General features: G+C 40.5%; 1 protein-coding gene across 3 annotated transcripts in view; it reads left to right on the top strand.

The window, feature by feature from the left end:
• The window catches only part of PTPRR (protein tyrosine phosphatase receptor type R), a 231,716-nt gene that overhangs the window by 200,535 nt on the left and 6,383 nt on the right, over nucleotides 1-24,798 (top strand). For 2 of the 3 annotated variants that reach the window (XM_032803819.1, XM_032803820.2), the window contains 6 exons: nucleotides 2,256-2,340; nucleotides 10,274-10,353; nucleotides 12,474-12,611; nucleotides 18,604-18,714; nucleotides 20,323-20,480; nucleotides 24,634-24,747. In XM_032803819.1, the coding sequence (XP_032659710.1) occupies nucleotides 2,256-2,340; nucleotides 10,274-10,353; nucleotides 12,474-12,611; nucleotides 18,604-18,714; nucleotides 20,323-20,480; nucleotides 24,634-24,747 (686 nt within the window). The remainder of the gene's footprint in view (nucleotides 1-2,255; nucleotides 2,341-10,273; nucleotides 10,354-12,473; nucleotides 12,612-18,603; nucleotides 18,715-20,322; nucleotides 20,481-24,633; nucleotides 24,748-24,798) is intronic. The other variant, XM_075059923.1, reaches the window with a different exon arrangement.

Here is a 24,798-nt window from a genome sequence, read left to right as displayed (position 1 = left end):
TGCCATGCCTATGTTTGTAGAACACCATGTAAATTTAGAGAGCTGTTTATGGTCTTGGCCCTCCATACAAACACTTACCCCTGGGAGTAGTCCCACTGAGTAAACCCCACAGCCAGTAGTAATTGTTTATAGGTCTCAAGTGATTAACTGGACCAGAAGAGCAAGGCTCTATGTTCAACTTGATGGCATTCCTGTGTCTATTTAAAATGCGATAACTTCTGAATGCTGCTTCTGACCAATTCCAAAATTTCAGGGGATGTTCTAGGCCTCAATGGGCAGAGTCCTGTTGGTTTTGTTGAAAACTGGAAAACCTTGATTTGATTTCCACTACTCAGATCCACAGAGCCTATTTGGGGCTGTAGGCTAAGGAATTTCTCTGGCGCCCTCTCCTGCCTACACACATCATAGGCAGCATCTAAATACACTGCTCTCTCTCATTGACTGTACAAGTTGACCTGCATATGCAATAAAGTGGTTTTTTCAGTTTCAAAGTGCCAGAGATGTTTGCACCAACAGTGCAGATCTGCACCAGGGAAGCTAAAGATGACATAAAAGAAAACAGTCACTGTCCCAAGGAGCTCACAATCCAGTCCAGACCCTGTTGGAACAGTTCAGGTCCAGAGTACACCAGGGGCTGAGCATGGGGAGCAAAAGGAGAAGGCGGCGAGAGTGAAGCTGGGTAGGACTTGCAAGTGAAGAGAAGTCTGCCCTTAATGCAGGAGGCGCAGGGAGCGTGGTGCAGGGATTTGAAGTGAGTGACATGAGCAGAGCGGCAGGAGAGGGATGTGATTTTAGCAGTTGCCCTTTGTCTGGGCTGAGGGTCAACAAGGGGAGAGGCAGCAATATCAGAGAGGAAGAGGCTGCAGGAGCCTAGGAGAGAGATGACCAAGGCAGGGAGCAAGGTTTAGTGGTGGAGGTGGGGAAGAGGCAAGGATGGAGATCAGAAAGGATTCAGTGGCAGTCTATGTTGGGGGGAGTAAAAGTTAACATGAAGGTTGCAAGCGTGGCTGGTGGGGAGGTCAGGAACAGAGTCGGGAGCAGGAGGGAATCACGGCAGCAGGAACTGACTGTAATGAATCTTATTTTCCTTTGCTCCTGTTGGCCCAGCGGGGAGGGAGAGTGAATTCCCTCAGGTGAGGGAAGCACTTTGGGAGCCTCAAAGTGCTCTTGGAGTTCTCTAGGAGGGCAGGGCACTTGGGTTCAGGGACAGAGACTATGTTCCTACCCCTCCCACTACCCTGCTTGCAACAGACAATTCTGCCACCTTCTTAGCAATCACCTAAGCTTTGGCCTGAAGGGTTGTGGCATGGGGCACCGTCCGAGTCCAGAATTTCAGAGGCTGTTCTGGGCATCAGTGGGCTGAGCCCTACTGATGGTGCTGAAAATCAGAAAAGCCTGATTTTCAGCACTGGAAACATGAGGAAAATCAGTCCTACGGAGTGCCCCGTTTGGCACAGCAGGCTGAGGAATCTCTCTGCTGTCCTCTGTTGCTGCCTATATACCTCACAAGCAGTAGTTTAATATTCTGCTCTCTTTCACTGGTTGTACAGCTTGGCCTAGATAAGCAAGGAAGTGTGAGACCCTCTAGGAATGCTAATGGTTTCACATTGAAATAATTTGAATTTTCTGAAGGTCAAATTCCAGCCTCCAGAAAGAGGTTTTAAAGGAGGCTGCATGGTTCACTGGGTAGGGCACCAGATTTGTAGGCAGGAGATTTGGGTTTAGTTTTTGACAGTGCCCCTGATTCACTGCATGTCATTGGGTAAGTCACTTAATTCTGTGCCTTAGCTTCCGTGTCTGTAAAATGGGGATAAAGGTGCTTACCCCATCCTTATTAAGGGATTTGCAGTCTACAAGTCAAAAGTTTTATGTGAATGTTAAGCATTACTATTTAGGAATCTTTCTCACACAATGTAGTTTTTAGCTACAGTTTGTAAATCCTTGCTCTTTTCCACTGTAGCACATTTTCAACCCCCTTCTTCTTAAACTGTTATGTACTTTAACCTATTTTATAACCTCATAAAAACCTTTGCTTTTAATAATTCATCAGAACTGTTCCTCGGAAGTCAACCCTTCAATGTGCAGCTCTTGTGTTTATTTAAGGAAGGGTGTTGACAGGCTAGAGGTGGGAACCAGTTTTTTTTGTTAATACTTTGATGTCAGCAGATAGTTGTGAAGCAGCAGATGTCTTTCTAGCGATAATTTCCTGCATGACTTCTTTAGAAACATCAATCTGATCTAATTTATTTCTATAGGAAATACCAATGAATTTTGTGGATCCCAAAGAAATTGCCATCCCAAGTCATGGAACTAAAAACCGTTATAAAACAATTTTGCCAAGTAAGTGTATTTAAACAATGCTTTTTAGTATGAAATTTAGTCCTGTTTTATTAATATAACACTGTTTGTAGATTTGTAAGAAGCCTACTGCTCTTTTTTTTTTATGGTGGACATTTTGTACATATTTAAATTAGGGCTGTTGATTCATCGCAGTTAACTCACGTGATTAACTCAAAAAATTAATCACAATTTTAAAAAAAATCAAAATTAATCACATGATAGAATACAAAGTGTACAGTGCTCACTTTATATTACTACTTTTATTGCAAATGTTTGCAGTGTAAAAACAATAAAAGAAATGGTATTTTTCAATTCACCTTATACAAATACTGTAATGCATTCTCTTTATCATGAAAGTGCATCTTACAAATGTAGATTTTTTTTTTGTTACCTAACTGCACTCAAAAACAAAACAATGTAAAACTTTAGAGCCTACAAGTCCACTCAGTCCTACTTCTTGGTCAGCCAATCATTAAGACAAACAAGTTTGTTTACATTTACAGAAGATAATGCTGCCCGCTTCTTTACAATGTCACCTGAAAGTGAAAACAGGTGTTCTCATGGCACTTTTGTAGCTGGCATTGCAAAGTATTTACGTGCCAGATATGCTAAACATTCATATGCCCCTTCATGCTTTAGCCACCATTCCAGAGGATGTCCTTCCATGCTGATGATGCTTGTTAAAAAAATAATGTGTCAATTAAATTTGTGCCTGAACTCCTTGGCAGAGAATTGTATGTCTCCTGCTCTGTTTTACCTGCTGCCAAATATTTCTTGTTATAGCAGTCTTGGATGATGACCCAACACATGTTGTTCATTTTAAGAACACTTTCATTGCAGATTTGACAAAACGCAAAGAAGATACCAATGTGAAATTTCTAAATATAGATATAGCACTCAACTCAAGATTTAAGAATCTGAAGTGCTTTCCAAAAATGTGAGAGGGACAAGGTGTGGAGCATGCTTTCAGAAGTCTTAAAGGTGCAACACTCTGATGCAGAAACTGCAGAAACCGAACCACCAAAAAAGAAAATCAACGGTCTGCTGGTGGCATCTGACTCAGATGATGAAAATGAACATGCGCCGATCTGCACTGCTTTGTGTCATTATCAAGCAGGATCGGTCATCAGCATAGACACATGTCCTCTGAAATGGTGGTTGAAGCATGAAAGGACATACATATCTTTAGCACATCTGGCATGTAAATATCTTGCGATGCCGGCTACAAAAGTAAATTGTGACCAAACTTGTTTGTCTGAGTGATTGGCTGAACAAGAAGTAGGACTGAGTGGACTTGAAGGCTTTACATTGTTCTGTTTTTGAATGCAGTTACTTTTCTACATAATTCTATATTTGCGAGTTCAACTTTCATGATAACGAGATTGAACTTACAGTACTTGTAATGGGGGAATTGAAAATACTATTTCTTTTTTTTAACAGTGCAAATATTTGTAATGAAAAACAAATATAAAGTGAGCACTGTACATTTTGTATTCTGTGTTTTAATTGAAATCAATATATTTGAAAATGTAGAAAACATCCAAAAATATTTAAATAATCTATTCTTGTTTAACAGCATGATTAATCGTGATTAATTTTTTTAATCGCTTGACAGCCCTAATTTAAATAACTTATCTGTATTCTGTCTACAGTGAGGGACCAATCCTGCAAGCTTTACACATGCAGAACTGTGGCCTTGAGGGGTTGCACCTTGGTCCCACCTGTTCTCTGCCTATGACACATAATAATCTAGTTTCCTGTGGGCTGTAATACTTTGGTCTCGTTTCAGTTGTTGGGTAAGTGTGTGAGTGCTGGGTGGTGTTGGTGGCTTATGATATACAGGAGACCAGACTAGATTATCTAATGGTCACTTCTGGCCTTAAACTCTATGACTCTAGAAATCCCACTAAGTTCTGTCTAGTCAAGCTCTGCGACTGCAAGACTGTACCCTGAATGAGTAAGGGAACCTTATTGCAAATCCTTTACTGTCTAACCCTGAGTGATTCAGACTAAATGAACCAATGTGCCCTCAAATCATCTCTAGTAGTCATTAATTTATACTGGTTCTCTTTCTCTTGCTCATTTTCTTCTCCTACTGGTTTGTGGCATTGTTGGAATCCATCTCTTCTAGCCAGATACCTACCTTTTATACTACTATCTCAGAGTTGCTGTTAACATTATTGTTGTTAATTTCTTGTATTGCTTCTGTGTTTTCAAGTGCTGCATTTCTCATAATAGTAAGAATTACTTCATTATAAATTGAGCTAGTCAACATTTTCTGATGGAACAGTTTTCCATCAAAATACAATTCTGTTGACATAGAAGAATTTTGTGGGAACATATAATTTTCGATGAAATTTTTGCTGGAAGAAAGTAAAAATGGTGTGTTTTGACTTTCTCATTTCATTTCTGTGATGTTGGAATGTTTTACTTGTATTTTATTTCATTTCATTTTGACTTTTTTATTATACTACATTAATTTTATTATACTTTTAAATTATATATAATAGTCTGAAATGAAATGTTTCTATGGTTCTGAATCAGAATCCACCAGAATTTCTAATCCATGGGAAATTTTTAAATTCTAGCTTTTTGTTAAAATTCAAAAATGAAAACAAAATTAAAAATGTTGACATTTCCCATGAAACTGAAATTCTGTTTTCCAACCAGCTCTAGCAATAATGTCCTTGCAGTCATGTGTGGTCATACACTTTGCTCAGTATAGTAATCCTGAGTAAAGTATATTCTATATTCTAAATTATAAGAATGTTCTCTATGCACCTAACTGAATTATAGTTTGATCACACTGTAAAAGAGATTTGCAGGCAAATTAATGAAAGATGTTGGCCATCAAAAGTATTATTTTGTCAGGGATCTGATATATTTTTGGAAACGAAAAACATTGGGTGAAATTCTGAGCCCCCTGAAGTCAATGGCAAAACCCTCATTCACAAGAGGACCAGCATTTCACCCATTATGGTCAGTGGGCCATATACAGAGGTATTGTATACAAGGTTGTAAGTTACACATTGGTAAATGAGTCTATGTTGGTGTAACTTACATACTGAAAGTCCAGAAAACTACCTCCTGAATTTAGCCCAATATAAACAGGATATACACTCAACTCCCATTGACTTAATTTGGGCCAGAATTTCATCCAAGACCTCCAATCTGTTGATATGCCAACCCCTTAACAAAATAATGCATTCTCTCCTCATATAATTCTGAGTGTTAAATCTCCTGCTGCTACATTGTATATACACCCTCAAATGTACCCTGTAGATACAGTGCATTAAATTACATTCTAGTTTGTTTGTATTTGAATTGGGTAGCTACAGCGTAGCAGTAGTCAAGGACTCTTAAGAATTGGAATGCTTTTGTATTTTCACTTTCATTGTAATTGGAAAAGTTATCAATAACTTCTGGATGCACTTTTAGTTGACGTGCACTGCACAACAGCTAGAGTCTCAGACAGATATTTTGTAATTACCTTTTACAGAAATCAAGAGAAAATGAGACTAACAGATTGGTCATGTATTAATTCAAAAGAAATGCCTTGTGCTCTTCTACAGAAGATATTTTGGGGATCCAGGCACATTCTGATAAATACACAAATGATCCACTCCCAGACACTAAGGGTTTGGAAATTATTTGAATGGTTTAAGAGAACAGACTTCCCAGTTTCCTGCTCAGATGATATCAACCTACTACTTAGTACTCTTGTGTCAGCTTTTCCATTCCAAGCACTGGGTGCGTCTCTTGAACTAGGCACCTGTAGTGACAAGTGATGTTTGAAATGATTAATTTTCTCCTAAAAATGTCCATGTTCTGGCGCTCCACCCTTTGTGCTGCTGAGAAGTTTCTCATTTTCTAAGAAATAAATCTGTCAAGCTGTTAAGTGACAGACTGCATAGGGGCAGATTGGCATGAATAAACACTATTTTGTCCTATTCTTTAATATGAAGTGTAATGAATACCTAATGACATTTATTTCTTAATAGAAAATTGCAATTATAGCTGATCCAAAATACTTTTAAGGAAAGATTTTTCAGTTGCAGAATAAAATACTCAGTGCTGCTAGACAAACACTAGAATTTCACCGTAAGAGGCCTAGAAAATGCTATACACGGGTGCCTAACCTGCAGCTCTTCAGAAGTTAGTATGTGGCTCCTTGTATAGGCACCGACTCTGGGGCTGGAGCTACAGGCACCAACTTTCTATTGTGCTAGGGGGTGCTCACTGCTCAACCCCTGGCTCTGCCACAGGTCCTGCCCCCACTCCACCCCTTCACACCCCCTCCCCTGAGCCTGCCATGCCCTTGCTCCTCCCCTGCCTCCCAGAGCCTCCTTCATGCCATGAAACAGGTGATCGGGAGGTGTGGGGAGGATAGGGAGGCGCTGATCAGCAGGGCTGTCGGTGGGTGGGAGGCACTGGGAGATGGAGGGGGAAGCTGATGCGAGGGGCTTGTGACGTATTACTGTGGCTCTTTGGCAATGTACATTGGTAAATTCTGGCTCCTTCTCAGACTCAAGTTGGCCACTCCCGTGCTAGGAGTTTTACAATGATATTTTAAAGTATCCCCAAGTTCAAAGACAGTAATTTTTTTAAACTTAAATTTAAATCAAGTGAACAAAGTGCTTCCTTGTGCCAGTTATAAACAGATGCCATCAGAGGTGACGCATGGGGGAAGGCATCTGGAGTCATGTGACCCCCAGATTTGCTGCTTGGCTTGTACTGAGCATGCTAACATGGACTGAGCATGCTTAGTAACACAGCTGAAGCTGGCTTCCCTCACTCTCCCCCCCCCTTCCCCCATCGTCAGGCACAGGTCATCTCTGGATGTCATGAAACAATTTCTTTTGAAGCTGAAAATCCTCAGTCTCCCTTAAGTTTTTACTGCAGTTCTGACATTGATTGTGTTCTATCGTTATTTCTCCGATCCTACTCCCTGTTAAAGTCAATAGGATTGTGAGCAGGCTCTAAAAGAGTCATAATTTTTTTTAGTGGGAGGAAAAAAATATTTCAGCACAGATGCATCAAGGCAGTTTTTTATGTTCACCGGAATCAATAAATCAATCTGGGTACAGTCAACCATACCCTGATACGTAAGCAGTGTTCAGTATAGGGTTGCCAACCCTCCAGGATGGTCCTGGAATCCCCAGGAATGAAAAATAAATCTTTAATTAAAGATTACGTCATGTGAGGAAACCTCCAGGAATACATCCAACGAAAATTGGCAAATCTAAAGTTGTATCAATATAAAACCTAAATGCATATGAGGTTAGTATTATTGTTGAGCATGTAGGAATGATCACTTTTACATGTGGAATATAATTAAATCTTTACTTTATTGCACTGGAATAGGCTATAAAACATGCATATATTTACATACCTTGGTAAATGAGATATTTTTTCAGTGGGCAATGTGTTGGTACTTTGGAAAGTGATTCAGATGTGATACAAGATTGTGCATGGTTTACAGGTGTTTTATACAACTGGAATTTTGAACGAATTATAAAATGTGCTGCAGGAATAAAGATCCACGACGCATACAATATTTTCAAATTCCGACTTATAATATTAGCCAACTAATGTCAGCTACCCCCAAAACGTATTAATTCCATGAGCAAACAGAGGCAAAATAATTAGGAATAGATGATTCTTAAAAGGTTAGATGTCCCTCCAAAGTTTTGTGAGACTTTTGAGTCTGCAGAATTAAGCAAACAGGTGAACAAATTTCTCTTTTTTGGCTCCTAAAGATCAGTACCATGAAAAGAGTCTTTTGCACATTTCAGAACATCTGTTGATTAAGGGAGTCAGGACTAGGGACAATATTAATGAATGATTATTAGTAGTAATCATGTGAAGTATATTGTAAATGATAATATAGCCTAATACCCAGAGGGCTTCCAGGCTAAAGGTATACAAAAAAGAGGATGGAGAAAAAAGAGCGTACAAGCCAGTACATATATAGAGTGGGATATGACCTTTGAAGCTTGCATGCTTCATGACTAAAATGGGATACTAGTAATTTCTTAAAGATGGAGAAAGTAGGAACTTCCCATATGTTACTGAGGAACATGATAGAAGGCAATGGTAATTTTACCTCTGTAAAGAGTACAAGATGGGGTCCTTTGTTTAAATGCCACTTCCACCTGCAGGCATTCAGAATTATAATACTCAGCGCTTTCATAGCATCTTCTGTATCTCAAAGTGTTTTACAAACTTTAATGAATTTAGCATCACCACCATCCCATAAAATATGTCCACTGTCATGACACCAGATCTTGAGTCTTTGCCATTCTTGTCTAAAAGATCACTAGCGTGGGTAATTTAACTCCTCCCACTTGTGAATAACAGAGTAATGCCCACTTCTCCTTAAACAAAGTTGCATAGATACTATATATCCATTTTCTAAACAGACAATATCTTTGAATGATTGTTAATGTATGCAACATTATGATTTTCAAATAGTGATCACTTAGTTGATTGAAATCATAAAAGGGATCTTAATAAAATAGTTAGCGATCCATTAATGTCTGGGGAAATTCAGCATGAAAAATATTTAAACAGCCTGGAGGCTGAGTCTTCTTCTAAGAGCATTTTCAGGGTAAAGGTCAGGCTACATGAGGATCATAGGCATTGTGAAAGCTAAAGGAAGTGGGTGTTTTTCCAAAGCCATGTAGCCTAAGGCGTTTGTGGAAATGGCTAATAATCACTCTGTACTGAAAAGGAATGAGAGGTTTCCTGTCCTCATGTGGTTAAGGGAAAGAAAAAAAAATCTCTATGTGAAGAGGATTGGGAAGGCAGAGACATTTTGAACACAGACTAACTAGGGTTCATTTTACTCTCTGAACACACGAAATGAGAAAGCCTTCCTGCTTGTACTGTAGCCTGAACTGAAGGACATAAATGCAGTTTCATATTCTGAGAAGTATATTTTATAAAACATGGTCCTAAACCCTGCTGTGGCTCCAAGCAACGGATTCCCATTGATTTCAGTGGGAGTTAAGCATATAGCATGTACAGGATCAGGCCCACTGACCCTTTTGTTTTATACGAAGACATAGACTAGAACCCCAAATGCAATGCTGTGAGAATACTAGCTTTTACCAGCAGATGAAATAACATATATAGGCTGGTTCCACAATTCAACATGCATATACCTTTTTACACCTCGCTTGGACTCCACCCACTAATCATCTCTTCGAGGACTATTTGATTAGATATCTACTGTTAGATTAGCTGCTAGGCAGTTACAGTGTGGGCTCCTATGCACCTTCCTTCCTATGTCTTTTTGTGAGAGGACTGTTGAGTGGATCTATGTTACTGAGAAAATTCTGGCCCCAGTTCAAACCCCCCTAGGGTGAAGAGAGTCCCCATGAGCACATCTCCATGATGCACAAGAGATTTAAAATTCCCTGTTTGGGGACTTAGCATCCCATCAGCCCTGTGCTCAACATAATTGCTTCTGTCCCAGACCAGCTAGAACCCTCCAAGGCCATGGAGGAAGCTGGGAATAGGAGTTGCCCCAAAATATTAGGCCATTGAAGGAAAATGTTCTTATAGTTTGGCTATACATTTCTCCAGATACAAGACACCTATTCAAATGAAATGTTTGTATGTTGAGTGACAGTGAACATTCCTTCTATACAAAAAGACAATTCACCCTGTGTAGAAGGATCAACACAATGCCTTTGCCTGATTTAAGGCTCACTTAAGCCCTCAGAACACAGGTGTTAATTGGACTTACAGGATGTTTAGGCATTTTGTACACCATCTGTCTAGGAGTGAATTTCACCAAAAAGTGCAAAATGCCAAGATAATGGTAGATTGTTTTGCTCCAACTAGTCTTTGATTTACTTCTGCAATTCTCAGTAGAAATCTTCTCTTTGTGATTTTCTTTTCAATTTCCATCTTTCTGACCTCTTAGATCCGCTCAGCAGAGTGTGTTTGAAACCAAAGAATCCAGCTGACTCCTTGAGCACCTACATAAATGCTAACTATATTAGGGTAAGTAAACACACATTCTTTGTGTGCTCCTGAGACAGTATTCTGTTTTCCAGCTGAATAGTTGATTCTGTTAGGGCTCCACTCTCTTTTTATTTCTGTCGACTTCACCTCATATGATATAAGGATAAAGTCTACCCTACCTCTCTCTCACTATTGGTGAGATAAAGTGATCCCAATGGGGTATTTATAATAAAGCACCCAAGAGTTATGTATGTATTTAACCTATAGTCACATAGGACATAGCTCTAGAAGGGACCTCCTGTCATCAAGTCCAGTCCACTCCTGTTGCAACCAGCCCCATTATATAATCCCATTCATAAATTTAGCATCAAGGTCCATCTTAAAACTAGTTAGGTTGTTTGCCCCCACTATTCCTAATGGGAAATTGTTCCAGAACCTCACTCCACTCCATAAAGGAAGTAATTCTGCTTTTTTAAATAGCAATACATAAATATATACACATATTTATACACACACACACACACACACACCTTCCTTACTTTACATCTGTACTGTCAAGGCTTTGCATCACAGACTTCATTATAGTTAAGGAGAATGATTCCATTTAAAGAGCATCAATACTGCTTATAAATCAGCAAGAGAAATTAGGACATGTAATGAGGTATTCCTTCCCTGCAGAGGATGAAGTACCATGGTGCTTCATATTATTGACACTGGTAACACTATCAATGATTTCAAAAAAATGTAACAGTGAGTAAATTAAATTTCATATGAACTTACAGTATATTGTAAAGCACCTTAAACACTTCAGTATTCTCGACTGTCTGAACATTCTGACACACCTGTCATTGACAAAAGATGTTGGGGCATATCACTCACTACAGCTATGATAATTTATACCAGCTGAGGATCTGCCGCATTGTTCTGTCTAATGGGTAAGTCAATGGATTGCTCCATTGTCCCTGCCATTGTGGAGATGGTTTCACTGAAGAGAGAAACAAAGTTACAATCTCTGGCTCTGCAAATGATTTTATTCTTTAATAATTCATTCCTTTTTGAGGTTGTCACAGCCTTCTCTGGCTGACAAGGTCAAAAGAACTCCTTCTTTGGTGCTGGACCCAAGTTCAGTGTACAAGTTCACAAGTTTTCCTTTTCACATGATAAAGATGAATACAGGCATGACTCATTCATTTCCCCAATCACTCCTTCTTTCCTTTGCTTGCTTATAATTTTCAGTGTCTCTCAAGGTTTGTGCTGTCCTGATAGAATGTCCTACATATAAGGTCTCAGAGGCATTTTCTACTTAGCAAGTATAAATTGGAGCTTCTGAGTCTGTAAAGATTTATGTATTCAAAATCTCTTTTCCCGTCATAAATCTTCATGGTACTACTTAGTTTCATAATTCTAGTCTGTTCTCCCTCATTTTTTTTTGTTTTTTTTTTATGGCCTGTTGCTAACAAAATCATCCTTTGAATATGGCAGAAGTACTAACTAACAGGTAGAGCTGGCCAGAAAAAGGGAATTTCCATTGTATGGGAAATTGCAGTGTCAGTGTTTAATTTTGTTTCATTCTGCATCAGCACAAAATATTTGCATTGAAGAATTTCATGTGAAATCTATTTTGGGACTGGGCAACAGGGAAGTTCGCCACTTGCCCAGCAAGGTGACCAAACAGTCTGGGAGTTGGGCAGCGAAGGAGTCAGGCAACCAGGAGGCCAGACACCTAGGGAGCCAAGCAGAGAGAGGCACCCCAGCTACCAGGCAGGGAGCCAACAAATTGGGCAGATGGAGAGCCAACTACCAGGGAGCCAGGAAACCCACCTGCCCATCAAACAAGGAACTTGACAAGTTGGGCAGCCAAGCAGGCAGGTCAGGAAACCAGGGAGCTGGGCAGGGTGGCAGGAAACCAGGCAGGCAGTGAAATTTCAACAAAATCAGCACATTGCAGTGGAATATTTTGGTTACATCAAATTAGAATTTTCCAGCAGAAAACTCTTTCACTGGACAATTTTTGACCAGCTGTAACAGGCCATGCAAGCTTTCAGTTTTAATTTATCTTGTGTTCTGGATTCCCATGTCTTTCTTTGGAACTTTCACCTGAAGTTTCCGTGCATGGGATAACTTTAAATCAAATACTTCTGTGTCTGTTTCTAAACCAGGGTTACGGTGGCAAGGAGAAGTCCTTCATTGCAACTCAGGGTCCCATGATTAATACTGTGAATGATTTCTGGCAGATGGTTTGGCAGGAAGACAGCCCTGTCATTGTTATGATCACAAAGCTGAAAGAAAAAAATGAGGTATGATATCAACTGGCTAAATCAAGAAATTACTCCAGTGGTTGTATTGTAAATGAGACTGGCTATACATTCATCCTATGTAGAAAGAACCTCATAGTAGATATGATTCCAGCAGATAACCAGCTCTTAAATGTTATGGTGATGGTCATTATGGAAAAACCTAAGATAGATAATTAGATATAGCATTATATAGCAATCTCAAGAGATGTATAGAGCATATCCCAGCATATTCATGGAGGCTGAGGGGTGGCCATTATGAGAAACACTCCATATATTGTTAGGTAGCATTTGTACATTTGGGATCATTACCTGTTAAATTTTTATTATATATAGAATATTTTCTTCTTTTGGATGCTGTAATGTCCAGGGAAGATTCTACCTCTATGTTCCAGACCTGCACTTTGGAACAAACAAAACAACTCCTAAAGAATCCATCCCAGGTTTTACAAAACAACCTAGTTCATGTTGAGAAATACATTTTGGGAGCATTTAGTCAATAGTAGCGTCACATTTAGCCAGTATGAAAATATGTAGTTCCTTACATTAACACTGAGAATATGTGACCATTACTCATTAATTGCTAAAGCCAGATAAGGCCTCTTATAATTTCGTTGACCTTTGGATGTATGTACCTACCTATTTTATTAGCTTTATTTAATACTTGTACAAATTGATGCCAGGTTTTCCATTATAGTACAAGACCACAAATCAACTGCTTAAGGCACTGAGGGTGAAAATCATCTTTGTGCAGAAGACCAGCACAAAGTATATGCATCACTTAAGTTCTATTTAATCCTATTTTGGAAGCTTAAATGAGACATAAGTGGTGCACAGGCCTTCTGTATGGAATGAATTTCACCCTGAGAGTGGGGGGCCTTTAATTGTGGCTGGTCTCTGGTTGAGGGGATACATGTGGGAATAAGGCTGATTATACCTTCCCTTTTACATGTACCCCCCCAATCTGGCCCTTTTTCTCCCTGAGTTTGGAGTTGAGCATACAGTGCTTATTACATATCAAGCAGGAAAGATATGTAACATAGGTCTGTGCTGTAAATATCCCATGTTTCCATACCAGGCTCTATTTTGATACTATAGTGTCAAACCAATGTCTGGGTAACTTTCATTATCGGAATATTTTTGAAAACTCACCCCAATAACAGAATAACAAATATTTGACTAAGGAAATACTGGATTTTTAAACACTTACTTCTAACACTGTTTGAGAAGAATGACTTGAAAGAAATGTCTAATGGTTTCCAACATATCAGGAAACCCAGTGTTTACCTGAATTGCTCAGGCCTACCACACTAGTGTTTATCAGCATTGTTGTGGACTGACAGTGGTAATTTCCTCCTAATAAAAGAGGGTGAGACATCTTTCGTGTTCCCAGGCTACTTGGAGAAGGTCTGTGTTTACATGAACTGTTCAGACATTCTAATGAACAACTCTGGGAAGATATGTTAAGAACTGCCTGACGATTGTAAGCTGAATTGTTTGGGATTTTACTTACTACAGAGAACAAAACAATATATTAACTTTTTTTTAGTAAAATATTTGCTGCCTGTAAAGAAGACAAAATAGCTGCTATCCGGCAAAATAGCATTGTAATTTTTTTGCCCCTTTGTTCTCTGCAGCATACCCATCATTTTCAGGGAAGTTTGTTTATAAAACACACAGATGTTCAAAAGCAGCATCCCCCCATCTCTTTCAGCCTTCCAATATGCAAATCTTTTATGTAGGCCCCATTCCTCTTGTGCTGAATAACACTGTGCTGAACATGAACATTTCTGTTGTGAAAAGTCAGGGCTCGGAAGCTTCCAGGAGTCTTCATCACTGCTTGTGGTGGGTGATCCAGGATAGGCATATTACAGTACAAATGTGGGGTTTTATTAAGAATTGTTTGTTCTGTCAGTGAAGGTTTTTTTGCCACTACATACCATGTACAGCCAACCCAGGCTTCCTTAGGGCCAGTTTCTGTCAGCCTTATTCATGTGACATCTCTCCCTGGGACATCTTGTGGCATAAGGTGCTATTTTACATGAGTAACAGAGGCAAAATCAGGCCCACACTTAACAATAGAGGGACAAAGTTTCTGCTGTCATCATGCCACCGTTGACTTCAGTGCAGTTATTCCAGTAGATAATTTGGCCCATTTTACTCTCTATGTATTTGTTGCACCTTTTGTGTTTATCACAATTTAAGTTGGTTTTAAGAAGCTGCTGCTATCAGAAATATGTGTAAAGGTTGTGAGTGAGTGGGTGGGAAAAGGAGGAAAGGTATAGAGCTAGTTGTAAAGCTCGGAGTCTCCCACCATGTATAAGTATTGCAGGAGTGGACTGAAAATAGGGGGAGATTTTTAGAAGTGCCTAAGAGAATTAGGAGCACCAGTTCCATGGAAAGTGAACGGCACTTGTGTTTCTAGTAATCTTAGACACTTTTGAAAATCTCACCTGTATTTATTAACGTGATGACTGCAAGACCCACTCATTCCCAGGTACATGCTTAGAAAGCATTTAAATAGGTGGGCACTTATAAAGGAAAATTAAAAAGAGGCCAATATGAACGGCAAGGAGCAGATACAATATCACCAGGGCCGACGCTTGCATTTAGGCGGCTTAGGCAATCGCCTAGGGCGCCAGCATTATTAGGGGGCGGCATTTTGCCAGAGGGGGCGGCAGGTGGCTCCGGTGGACCTGCCGCAGTTGTGTCTGCGGAGGGTCCGTTGGTCTGCGGCTCCGGTGGAGCTGCCGCAGGCATGGCTGCAGCAGCTCCACCAGAGCCACAGACCAATGGACCTTCCGCAGAAATGGCTGCAGCAGCTCCACCAGAGCCGCGGGAGCGGCTCACGGGGTGGCGAAATGGCCGTGCGCCTAGGGCGCGAGAAACTCTGGCACTGGTCCTGAATATCACTAGGAAAAGTGATGGGTTCCATAGGGTTTTATAACTCAGTGGAGGACCAGAGAACTCCTCTCTCTCCCCATACACAAACACAGTAGCCGTATCCAATACACTAAGAGTTTTCTCAGCATGGAAATAAGATTATGAAGTTGTTTGAATGACCCAGTGGGTAGTTTTCAAACAGCTTTCAAAAATACTTGTCTTAACCAAGATGAGTACTATGAAAACTTGTGGTCCAGTTTTCTTGCCATGTGCAATTGTAGGCATTGGGCAATTTCTTTTTTTCATGTTTGTATACCTGTGGCGTTTCTGCAAGAAGACAATCTCTGTCCCCTCTTGTTTTCTAGATCATCCATTTGTTGCACTATAGTCCAAAATATGATCATTTCTCTGGTATCTGACTTTTTGGACGTGCCTGAACCATTTGATCCTAGCTCTGTTTTCAGGTCTTTTTTGTTACCACCATGACAAGGAGTATTTTCAAAACTGACATGGAGGCTGTTAAAATTAAGCTATTATTTTACGAAATGTAGATGAGATATTAACTGAGGATTGTTTTAATTAACAATCCAATTGCATTGTCCTCAGAGAGCAAGCTGCCAATTACTGTGCTGGTAAAGAGTCAAGAAAAACACTTATAAGGAGTTCCTGAAGTCTTTGGAGAGCAACACATAGTATTCTCATTTATCAAGAAGGTTCAGAAGCTGACTGCACCATTGTTGATAGCCAGGGTGCAAGTGCATATTTAGACTTTTTGTTTCCCATATTAACAATGAAAGCTAAACTCCCAGGGAGGGGCATGCCTTTCAGATTGCATAGTTGATAGTGGCCATGTGTCACATGGTGTGGCTGCTGAACTTTTTAATGTTTTTTTCTTATAAATTTATTAGGGTGTTTTCTTGCCTTTCTTGGTATCTTCAGAGAGACAGAGCATTTAAGAGGTATGGTAGCTCTGCAAGTCTTACAGTGCAACTGATGATTCTTCTTTGAATGAAACCAGTCAAATTACTCAGTGCAATTTCAGTTACAGTGAGCCTTCCACACATCTCACATTATTAAGGTAATGAGCATTTCTTTTTAGAAGAACATTTATGCTCCAGAGTGTTTCCATTCAGCTCAATGAGCTATTGAGTTATAAGGTACACCAGAAATTTAAAGTTCTTACTTCATGGTCAAGTCTTGCATTTCACTGTAATGTTTAAATTGAACTATACTGATTTTTTTCCAGTTTTAGAAGTATTTACTACAGATTGTGTTTCATGGCAATGAATGACATTAAAGCAATGATTTTGTTTTGCTGTGCAATGAGGGCTGTTCAGTAGCAGCTATCTGAATATACATCGTTCTTTGAATCAGGAGTTGCTGGTGACAGTAGAAAAAGTTCCTCGTGTGGGTTTCTATGGGTGTAGGATAGTTTGTTATATGGCTCAGGGTTTTTTCTGTGTACTGGATACTAAAATGTTTTTTGTAAATTTCATGTGATCTGTATTTGAAATGAATTGTAGCTATGCTGCAGGTAAACATGGTATTCCACCAGAGAGTTTGATTCATTAGTACTATCTGTTTCTGCATCTGCCTTTGAACAGATACTTGGCAAGTACATTTCTGGAAGAGAATATCACTTTACTAGTTCAATAAGAATGCTCTATATTTATAGGTTTATTCAAGTATTTTAGGTACGACAATAACCTGTTTATTTTCATTGCAGCTCAGAAACTGAATAGACACTTCTTTCTTAGGCTTCAGCTTATCAAAGTGCTTAAACATGGATTTAAGTCTGTGTTTAGGTGCTTTGGTGCATCAGGCCCTAGATAGTATATAGGGATACAATTCTTATGTGGGAGTGGGAGAAATTCTGAGTCCTTTACTCAGTTTCAGTCCTCACACAGGCAAAAGTTCCATTTAGGACTTTTGCCTGAAGAGAAACCAAGTAATGGCTTCAGGATTTTACTCTGTACATTTATACAAAAGTACCTGCAAAAATCCAACTTGGATTTTGAATTTATCTTTTGTGTAAAAATAGTTTTCTTCAGTCAAACTTAATTGAATTTTTAAGCATAAAATACTATACAAAGTGTTCAGTATAATGGATTAAGATTTTAAAGGGGAGTTTTCAAAAGTAGCCTCTGATTTTGGATATTTCTGTTTTTGGATGCCCAACTTGAGACAGGTTGGGCCTGATTTACACAGATGCTTCAACTGGATTTGTGGCTGCTCAGCATATTCTAAAACTTAGTCCCTAAAACATTCATCAGGATGCCTGCAACCTGTTACTCATGAATATTTCTGACATTCACAATATGTGAATATCACCTTGATTGCTTCAATATGTGCTTTTCAGACAGATACTGTTCTAATAAGAATCTGATATCAGTATCATCAAGTCATAGGTGGCATATAATGGAGGACAGAGGATGCTAAGCCTCCCCAAACCTCATGCTGCTGCGGGGGGGTGGCATGGCAGATTTGGGGGCCCCTGAAAAATCTCCCCCGCCATGCCCCGCAGGCTGGAGTAGCTCTCACTTACCACCACAGCTCTGGAGCTGCAGCAGGGGCATAGAGCTTTTCTGGTCTCAGGGTGGCAGAGGAGGAGGAGCAAGTGGTGGGCAGGCGGAGCTTCGAGGGGAAAGATGTGGAGTGGGGATGGAATGGGGCCAGGGCCATGTGTGGAATAGGGAGGGGCCACAGGGGAAGGGGTAGAATGCGGTGGGGCCATGGGCAAGGCTGGGGGCAGAAGGGGTGGAATGGGGGAGGGACTCAGTCTCCAGCCAGGGCCTAAAGCTCTGCTGCTGTCCCTGCCAAGGCTGAGAGCTCGACCCTGACTGGGGCCAAGCTCTCAGTTCTGCCACCCCCCGCCCCGACCCCAGTCAAGCTCTCAGGCCTCCCCCAACCCCAGGGCCATGACAGGGAGAGGGGCCAAGCTCTCAGCCCCATGCCCTGGTCAGAGCCATGTGGCGGGGGGCTGAGAGCAGCGTGTGTTGGGGGGCCTCTGCTGGAAGAGGCGGGCAGGGGGTTAGCCTCCCCAAGGGAAAGCTTCACCTGCCCCTGCATCAAGTAATTCGTTTCCAGATTCACACTGATATTTCCTTTTCAGAAATGTGTGCTCTATTGGCCAGAAAAGAGAGGGATCTATGGGAAAGTTGAAGTCCTCGTTAAGGATGTGCAAGAGTGTGAGAACTATACTGTCCGCAACCTTACATTAAAGGTAATGATCTATGGCTGTTATGGGGAAACGTTCCAATATCCATAATACTTCACTGTTGAATGGTCAATGAAATTGAAAGGCAATACATTTAAAACTGAAAAAGGCACCGTTTTCCACTATTCATAACTAACCTATGGGACTCACTGCCACGAGGTATAATTGAGACCTACGATCTGATGCATTTATACTAAGGCCATTTTACATCACTCTGGCAGTGTAAAGGGGCCTTAAAGTTACACCCACTTCAATTACACTCACTTTAAGGCCCCTTTACACTGTCAGAGCAATTAGGGTTGTCACCTTTCTAACTGCAGGTATCCGGACCCTTGAGGACTCACCTTTCTTTGCCTCTTTCCTTGAGGCCCTGCCCCTTCCCCGACACTTCACTCGATGCCTCACCCCTGCCCCACCTCTTCCCCAAGGCCCTGCCCCCAGTACTCACTCCTCTTCACCTCTCCTCCTGTCGCTAGCTGGATCATCTCCACCTCCCTTCTCCCACCCCCAGCGGGCTCCCTCTGCTTGGGGCTGGGACAGGAGCTACTGCAGCCTGACAAGGAGCCTGCCTGCAGGCACGAGGCGGCCCTGGCTGAGGAGGGGCTGGTGCGGTTTAATGACCCGGCACCCCTGCCCGGCAGTAACTGGGCATTTGGTGTCCAGTCAGTACATCTGACTGGACACTGCCAGATCCCCTTTTTGACCAGACTCCGCAGTTGAAAACTGGGCATCTGACAACCCTAAGAGCAACGTAAAGAGAATTAAGTGTAAGTGAGATACAGGGGCCCAGGATTTAATAGGATTCAGAGAAGGATTAGATATTTATATGGATGATGAGAACACCCACAGTTCATTAGATAAGATAAAAATATAAGCAATATAAACTTGATGCTTCAGGGCATAAGCCAAACAGTACCTGTCTGGAGTTAGGAAGAAACTCCTCCTATGAGCAAGTTATTCCATAATTCTCCACAATGAGGTTTCTTCATCTGCTTCTGAAGCATCTGGTAGTAGCCACTGTTAGAAACAGAATGCTGGACAAGATGGGCTACTAGTCTAATCCAGTAAAGTAGTTCCTGTGTTCATATATCTAGGGTGTTGTAATTCTAATGTAAGACCTGCTTCAATGCTTATGATAAGCTTTTTTAGCAGATAGTGGACAAATTAAACAATGTCAAGAATATGAATACAATTTAAAGGCCAAATTCTCTGGCCTTACTCCATTCCTATTGCTGCACTCCTCCTTCTATGCCAGCCCCTCCGTTCACATCCCACTGGGCAGAGGGCAGAGAGAAGGTCTGGCCAGAGTCCATTACATTCTAGCAATCCCCAGCTGATAATAAGGACCCATGGTGTCCTTAACCACCTGGTGTAAATAGGAGCAGAAAAGAATCTGGGCCTGAGTATCTTGTTTCACCATATCAAGATATGTGATTTATCAGCAGTTGGATTCCCCAAATAATCACTGGTATTCAGTTTGATAATGTATGTAAATGGGCCAAATTCTGCCTTCATCCATGCATGTGTCTAAAGTTTATCATATTGAGAGAAATAAAATTAATTGCAAAATTGTTCTTCACAAGTGTATAAATGATATCTTTACATTATTTCCAGCAAGGGAGTCAGTCCCAAAATGTGAAACACTATTGGTACACATCCTGGCCGGATCACAAAACCCCAGATAGTGCTCAGCCTCTTTTGCAGCTTATGCTGGATGTGGAAGAGGACCGGATGGCATCAGCTGGCAGAGGGCCTGTAATTGTGCACTGCAGGTAATCTACTACAGTTTTCTTAAAAGAATTACTGCAAAACTCAATGGCTTGGAATTCTTATAGTGGGGCTACAGACATAGGTGCTGAAACTAGGGGAGCATTGGCTTGAAGTATTAATAATAACCCAAATCCATGGTTTCCACCTTCAGCACCCCCACTATAAAAATTGCTCCAGCACTGCTGGCTACAGAAAAGGCCCTCAGATCACAAGGCCCTTTCCTATTCAAATAAGGTCATTCCGGAAGTGGTTAAGAGAAAGTTCCACAATGCTTTTACTAAATTGTGCTTGAACTGTTAGTTTGCATTGATATTTTTTTTAGAAATTTAGCCATATTTTGGTAGTGAATAGTTCCTGAACCAATCCTGATTTCTGCTAATGAATTAGGTAAGGGTTTAAAGACAGTTGTGAGGAATAGTTTTCAGTCTGTGTTCCATATTGTTCACTGTTCACTTTAGCTATTTGTTGTCCATTGTTCATGTTGTATGACTAGTCACATGTTCTGCCCATAATTGGATGCCTGAAACTTTTTAAAGGGGAGAATAATGAATCACAAACTTGAGGTAAAATTTTTCAGATGAATACACATTAGTACTAAAATTCATGATCATTCTGGGGGTTGTGAACATTTTCACAGCTGCTTGGCAGTTGGCTAAATACTCATAACCTGTAAATAGTGTTACCCCACAAATCATAGTGAACCAAATGCTACCCATTTTGTTCATCAGAATTCAGTCAGGTCTGTTAATCATCTATCATTTTACTCTGTGTACTGCAGTGAACTAAATTGTACATCGTGAAATAGTAGTAGGTGATTTCAAATTTGTTATATTACTTGAAAAAGGTGTTAGGAGATGAGGCAACCGCAAAAAATAAAATTATTTCCTTGCTTGTTTTTTCTTATAATCATGGTGATATAAAGCATTTTTTGCTAGACATCGGTCAAAACCAGAACTTTTATTCTAAAACTACCTCTACTAGCTCCACATTTCTGGGATTTGGATAAATGGGATTCAGAGATTTGAATAACCCCTCGTTATGCCAAACCAAATCCAAGGAGATTTTCCAAAACCACAACCACCTCAATTTCGATCTCTCTTTACTATTTTGTTTTCTTAAGCAATCCACAAATCTATCTATGAACTTCTAGGTTCCCATTTATGCAGTAATGCTTTTTCATGAGGAGGAGCACAATGGAATTTGGTGTCATTTGGAGGTAAATAATATGATAGGGGGGTCTGAAATCTTGGCATCCCTAATAAAATGAAAATAATGCTGTAGTGACAGTGTCATACTCCCTCTTCTAGCAAACGTACTTTCCCACATTTTAAGCTTCTGATTTATGGGCTACAGGTATCCAGATCTCACAAAACTTTCAAATTTGGGGCTGTTTGCCTGGGATACATATGTGCAGCTCTCATTTATTTCAGTGGCAGCACTGCATGCTCACCTGAGGACAAAACATGACCCTCAACCTGGCGCAGAAAGGCTATAAAAATCTTTTTACGTTTTTTACTTATTATCAAAATTGAAAAAAAAATACATTTGAAAAGTAAAATGGAAAAAAATAACCTACAAATGCTGGCTGCTGTCCCATGTACTTCAATAGCATGTCCATTCAGGGCATTATGTGTAAGAAATAATATAATCCATCTCACCTTCCAGCAGCAGAGTTATTTCTGTAGTGCTAAGAGGAGAAAAAGGAGTACACATTTATTTTTTGCCATTTAAATCATCAGATGTGACTCTGACTACACAGAGAGAGCAGATCCACTAAGTAAGAAAGTTTGTTTTATACAGCCAGTTTTCGAGTAGTATTGCACTTTTAAGGTACAGAAGCTTCCTCTGTCATTTGAAGTGCCCATCCAAATCTTATACTATCTATGACTCACCCATTATCTTTTGTATGTGTAGCCTAGTACATCAAATAAGCTAGTGTGTTTTGGCCTCTAGATGGTCTTGGACCAAATGTATATTTGAATGAACAGACTTCAGATACAAAGTAAGAGATGTGTTTTATTGACCAAATAAATTAAAAATCGAGGCATAGGGTTAGATTCTTAGCTGGCATAAATTGATTTAGCTCCATTTAAGTCAATGAAACTATGTTGATTTCTGCCAGCTGAGAATCTGGCCCGTAATGTGATATACACAAATTACACAAAAGATATCCTCTGTCCCCAGAAGAAGCAACAGATTAATATATAAGGTGCAGGAACTGCCTGGGTAACAAAACTACCTCTACCCATGCTGATGAACCTGATGCTGACATTTTGGGTGCCAAAAATGCTGTATTCACTCCCTTTGCAGCCAATGCTGAAGCCCCTAGTCCCGGCATCTCCCACCCCGTGGGTCTGGAGTCCTTGAGACTCCCGCCCTGCAGCTGAAGCCTAGAGCCCTAAATGTGGGAAGTATGGGGGGCTCTGCGAAATAGTCACTGAGAATTTAAGCCTTGAAATAATTATTGCCAAAAAGCAATAAACACTACTCTGTGGTATTAGAGCCAAAGCAAACAACCAATACAGCAATACAGAACATCGTAATATACTGCCACAGGCATGCAGCAATAGGTGTCTTAAAAATACCTATATAAGTAGATCACAAAATTGCCCTGATATATTGTGAGAGGGATATAGGGTAAGTAACAGATTCTCTGTAACTTGAAGTGTTTAAGTCAAGATTTGAGAAAGTCAGTGACTCAGCCAGAGGTTACAGGGTCTGTTACAGAAGTGGGTAGGTCAGGTTCTGTGACCTGACATATGCAGGAGGTCAGACTATATGATTTTGATGGTCCCTTCTGGCCTTAAAGTCTATGAGTGTCAGATTTAGCCTGCATAGTCTGCAGTAAAGTCAGGTAAAAAGATAGGACCTACATTTCCCTGATGCTGGGGAGATGGGAACTTGCCTTTGTCAAATACTCTGGAGAATTTATCCAAGAACAGTTAATCCGTGGGAAAATATAAATCCTGTTATGCTACCAGGATTTTAGAGGTAGGGGGATCTGCTGTGAAAGCGCTGACCTATTGGTAGTTTTAACTTATGCATCTCATTTTTAAAGGATTTCACAATATTTTGAAGAGGAGAATGTGTGTGCAGTAACTTTAGGCTAGTTCCTGTGCCTTCCCTTGTGTATAAAATATCTCTATCCCATTTTGGACACATTTGTCCAGATGGTATCGGCATTCAAGGATATAGGATGTCACCTATGGATCTCAGACTCGCCCCAGGAAATCATCTTTTCTGACTACCAGTTTTGCTTCTCACTGTCCCCTCACTTTTTGGCTTAGCATCCTTATATGTTTAATATTGCTGATTCCTGGGGTTCCCAAGTCTCAAATACACTCCCATCTTTAATTCCATAGCCAGGAGTCTGAGACTGGGTTCCTCTGCACTGCATAAATATAATCCTAACAACACTCATATTGCAGCCTTTCATCCAAAACACTCAGAACACTACAGACATTAATGGAATTAAGCCTCACAGCACTCCTTTGAGGTACATAGCTGGTATTATACCATTAAACAGATGGATAAAATGAGGCAAAGAATCATTTAACTACTTAGTGCCTCACTTTATCCATCCCTCCTCCACATTCCCCTCAGACGGAAAACAAAGAGAGAAACATGGCAAGTTGCAACACTCACTCCCTCTCCCCACTACAGAATTGCAGAGCACTTCAGGAGACTGATAGAGAGTGGCAGCATGGTTACAGGTCTTGCATACAGCCATGGCTAGTGTGGAGATCCATGGAAATGGGGCTTGGAATACAGATACCCGGCCTTGGCTGCCTTTTGGGGGCAGATTCCTCTGGTCACTCCACGTCTCCCCTTGAACTGGAGCAGAGACTATTCAGACTCCTCAGGTCCATTGGAGCTGTATAGGTTTTGCATTACATTGTCCCTCCAGGCACTTCTGTGCAGAGTTAGAACATATGGGCCTCACAAACTAACCTCAACTATTTATCTGCTGCAGCTCTGTGAGCATTCATTTTCTAGCAGAAAAGGTGAGTTAGTCATGTACCTAACCACAGATGAGTCTGTCTTCTGCATGTTGAGTATTTTCAGGTCCATATATCCAACATCAGAACAACTTCTTTGAAGGATGCAGGTTGTTATGTGTCAGCTTTGTTCACCTTTGTTTTAATTTAATTTCAGTGCTGGAATAGGAAGAACTGGATGTTTTATTGCTACTGCCATTGGTTGTCACCAGTTGAAGGAAGAAGGCGTTGTAGATGCATTAAGCATTGTCTGCCAGCTACGAGTTGATAGGTGAGTTGCAGTGGAACTGTAAGTCAGACAATGAACACAATGTGGCATTTT

Source organism: Chelonoidis abingdonii, chromosome 1 (genome assembly GCF_003597395.2).
Source record: "Chelonoidis abingdonii isolate Lonesome George chromosome 1, CheloAbing_2.0, whole genome shotgun sequence".
Classification (NCBI taxonomy): Eukaryota; Metazoa; Chordata; order Testudines; family Testudinidae; genus Chelonoidis; species Chelonoidis abingdonii.
Note: the sequence above shows the minus strand (reverse complement) of the source record. Positions and strands in the feature narration are given on the sequence as shown.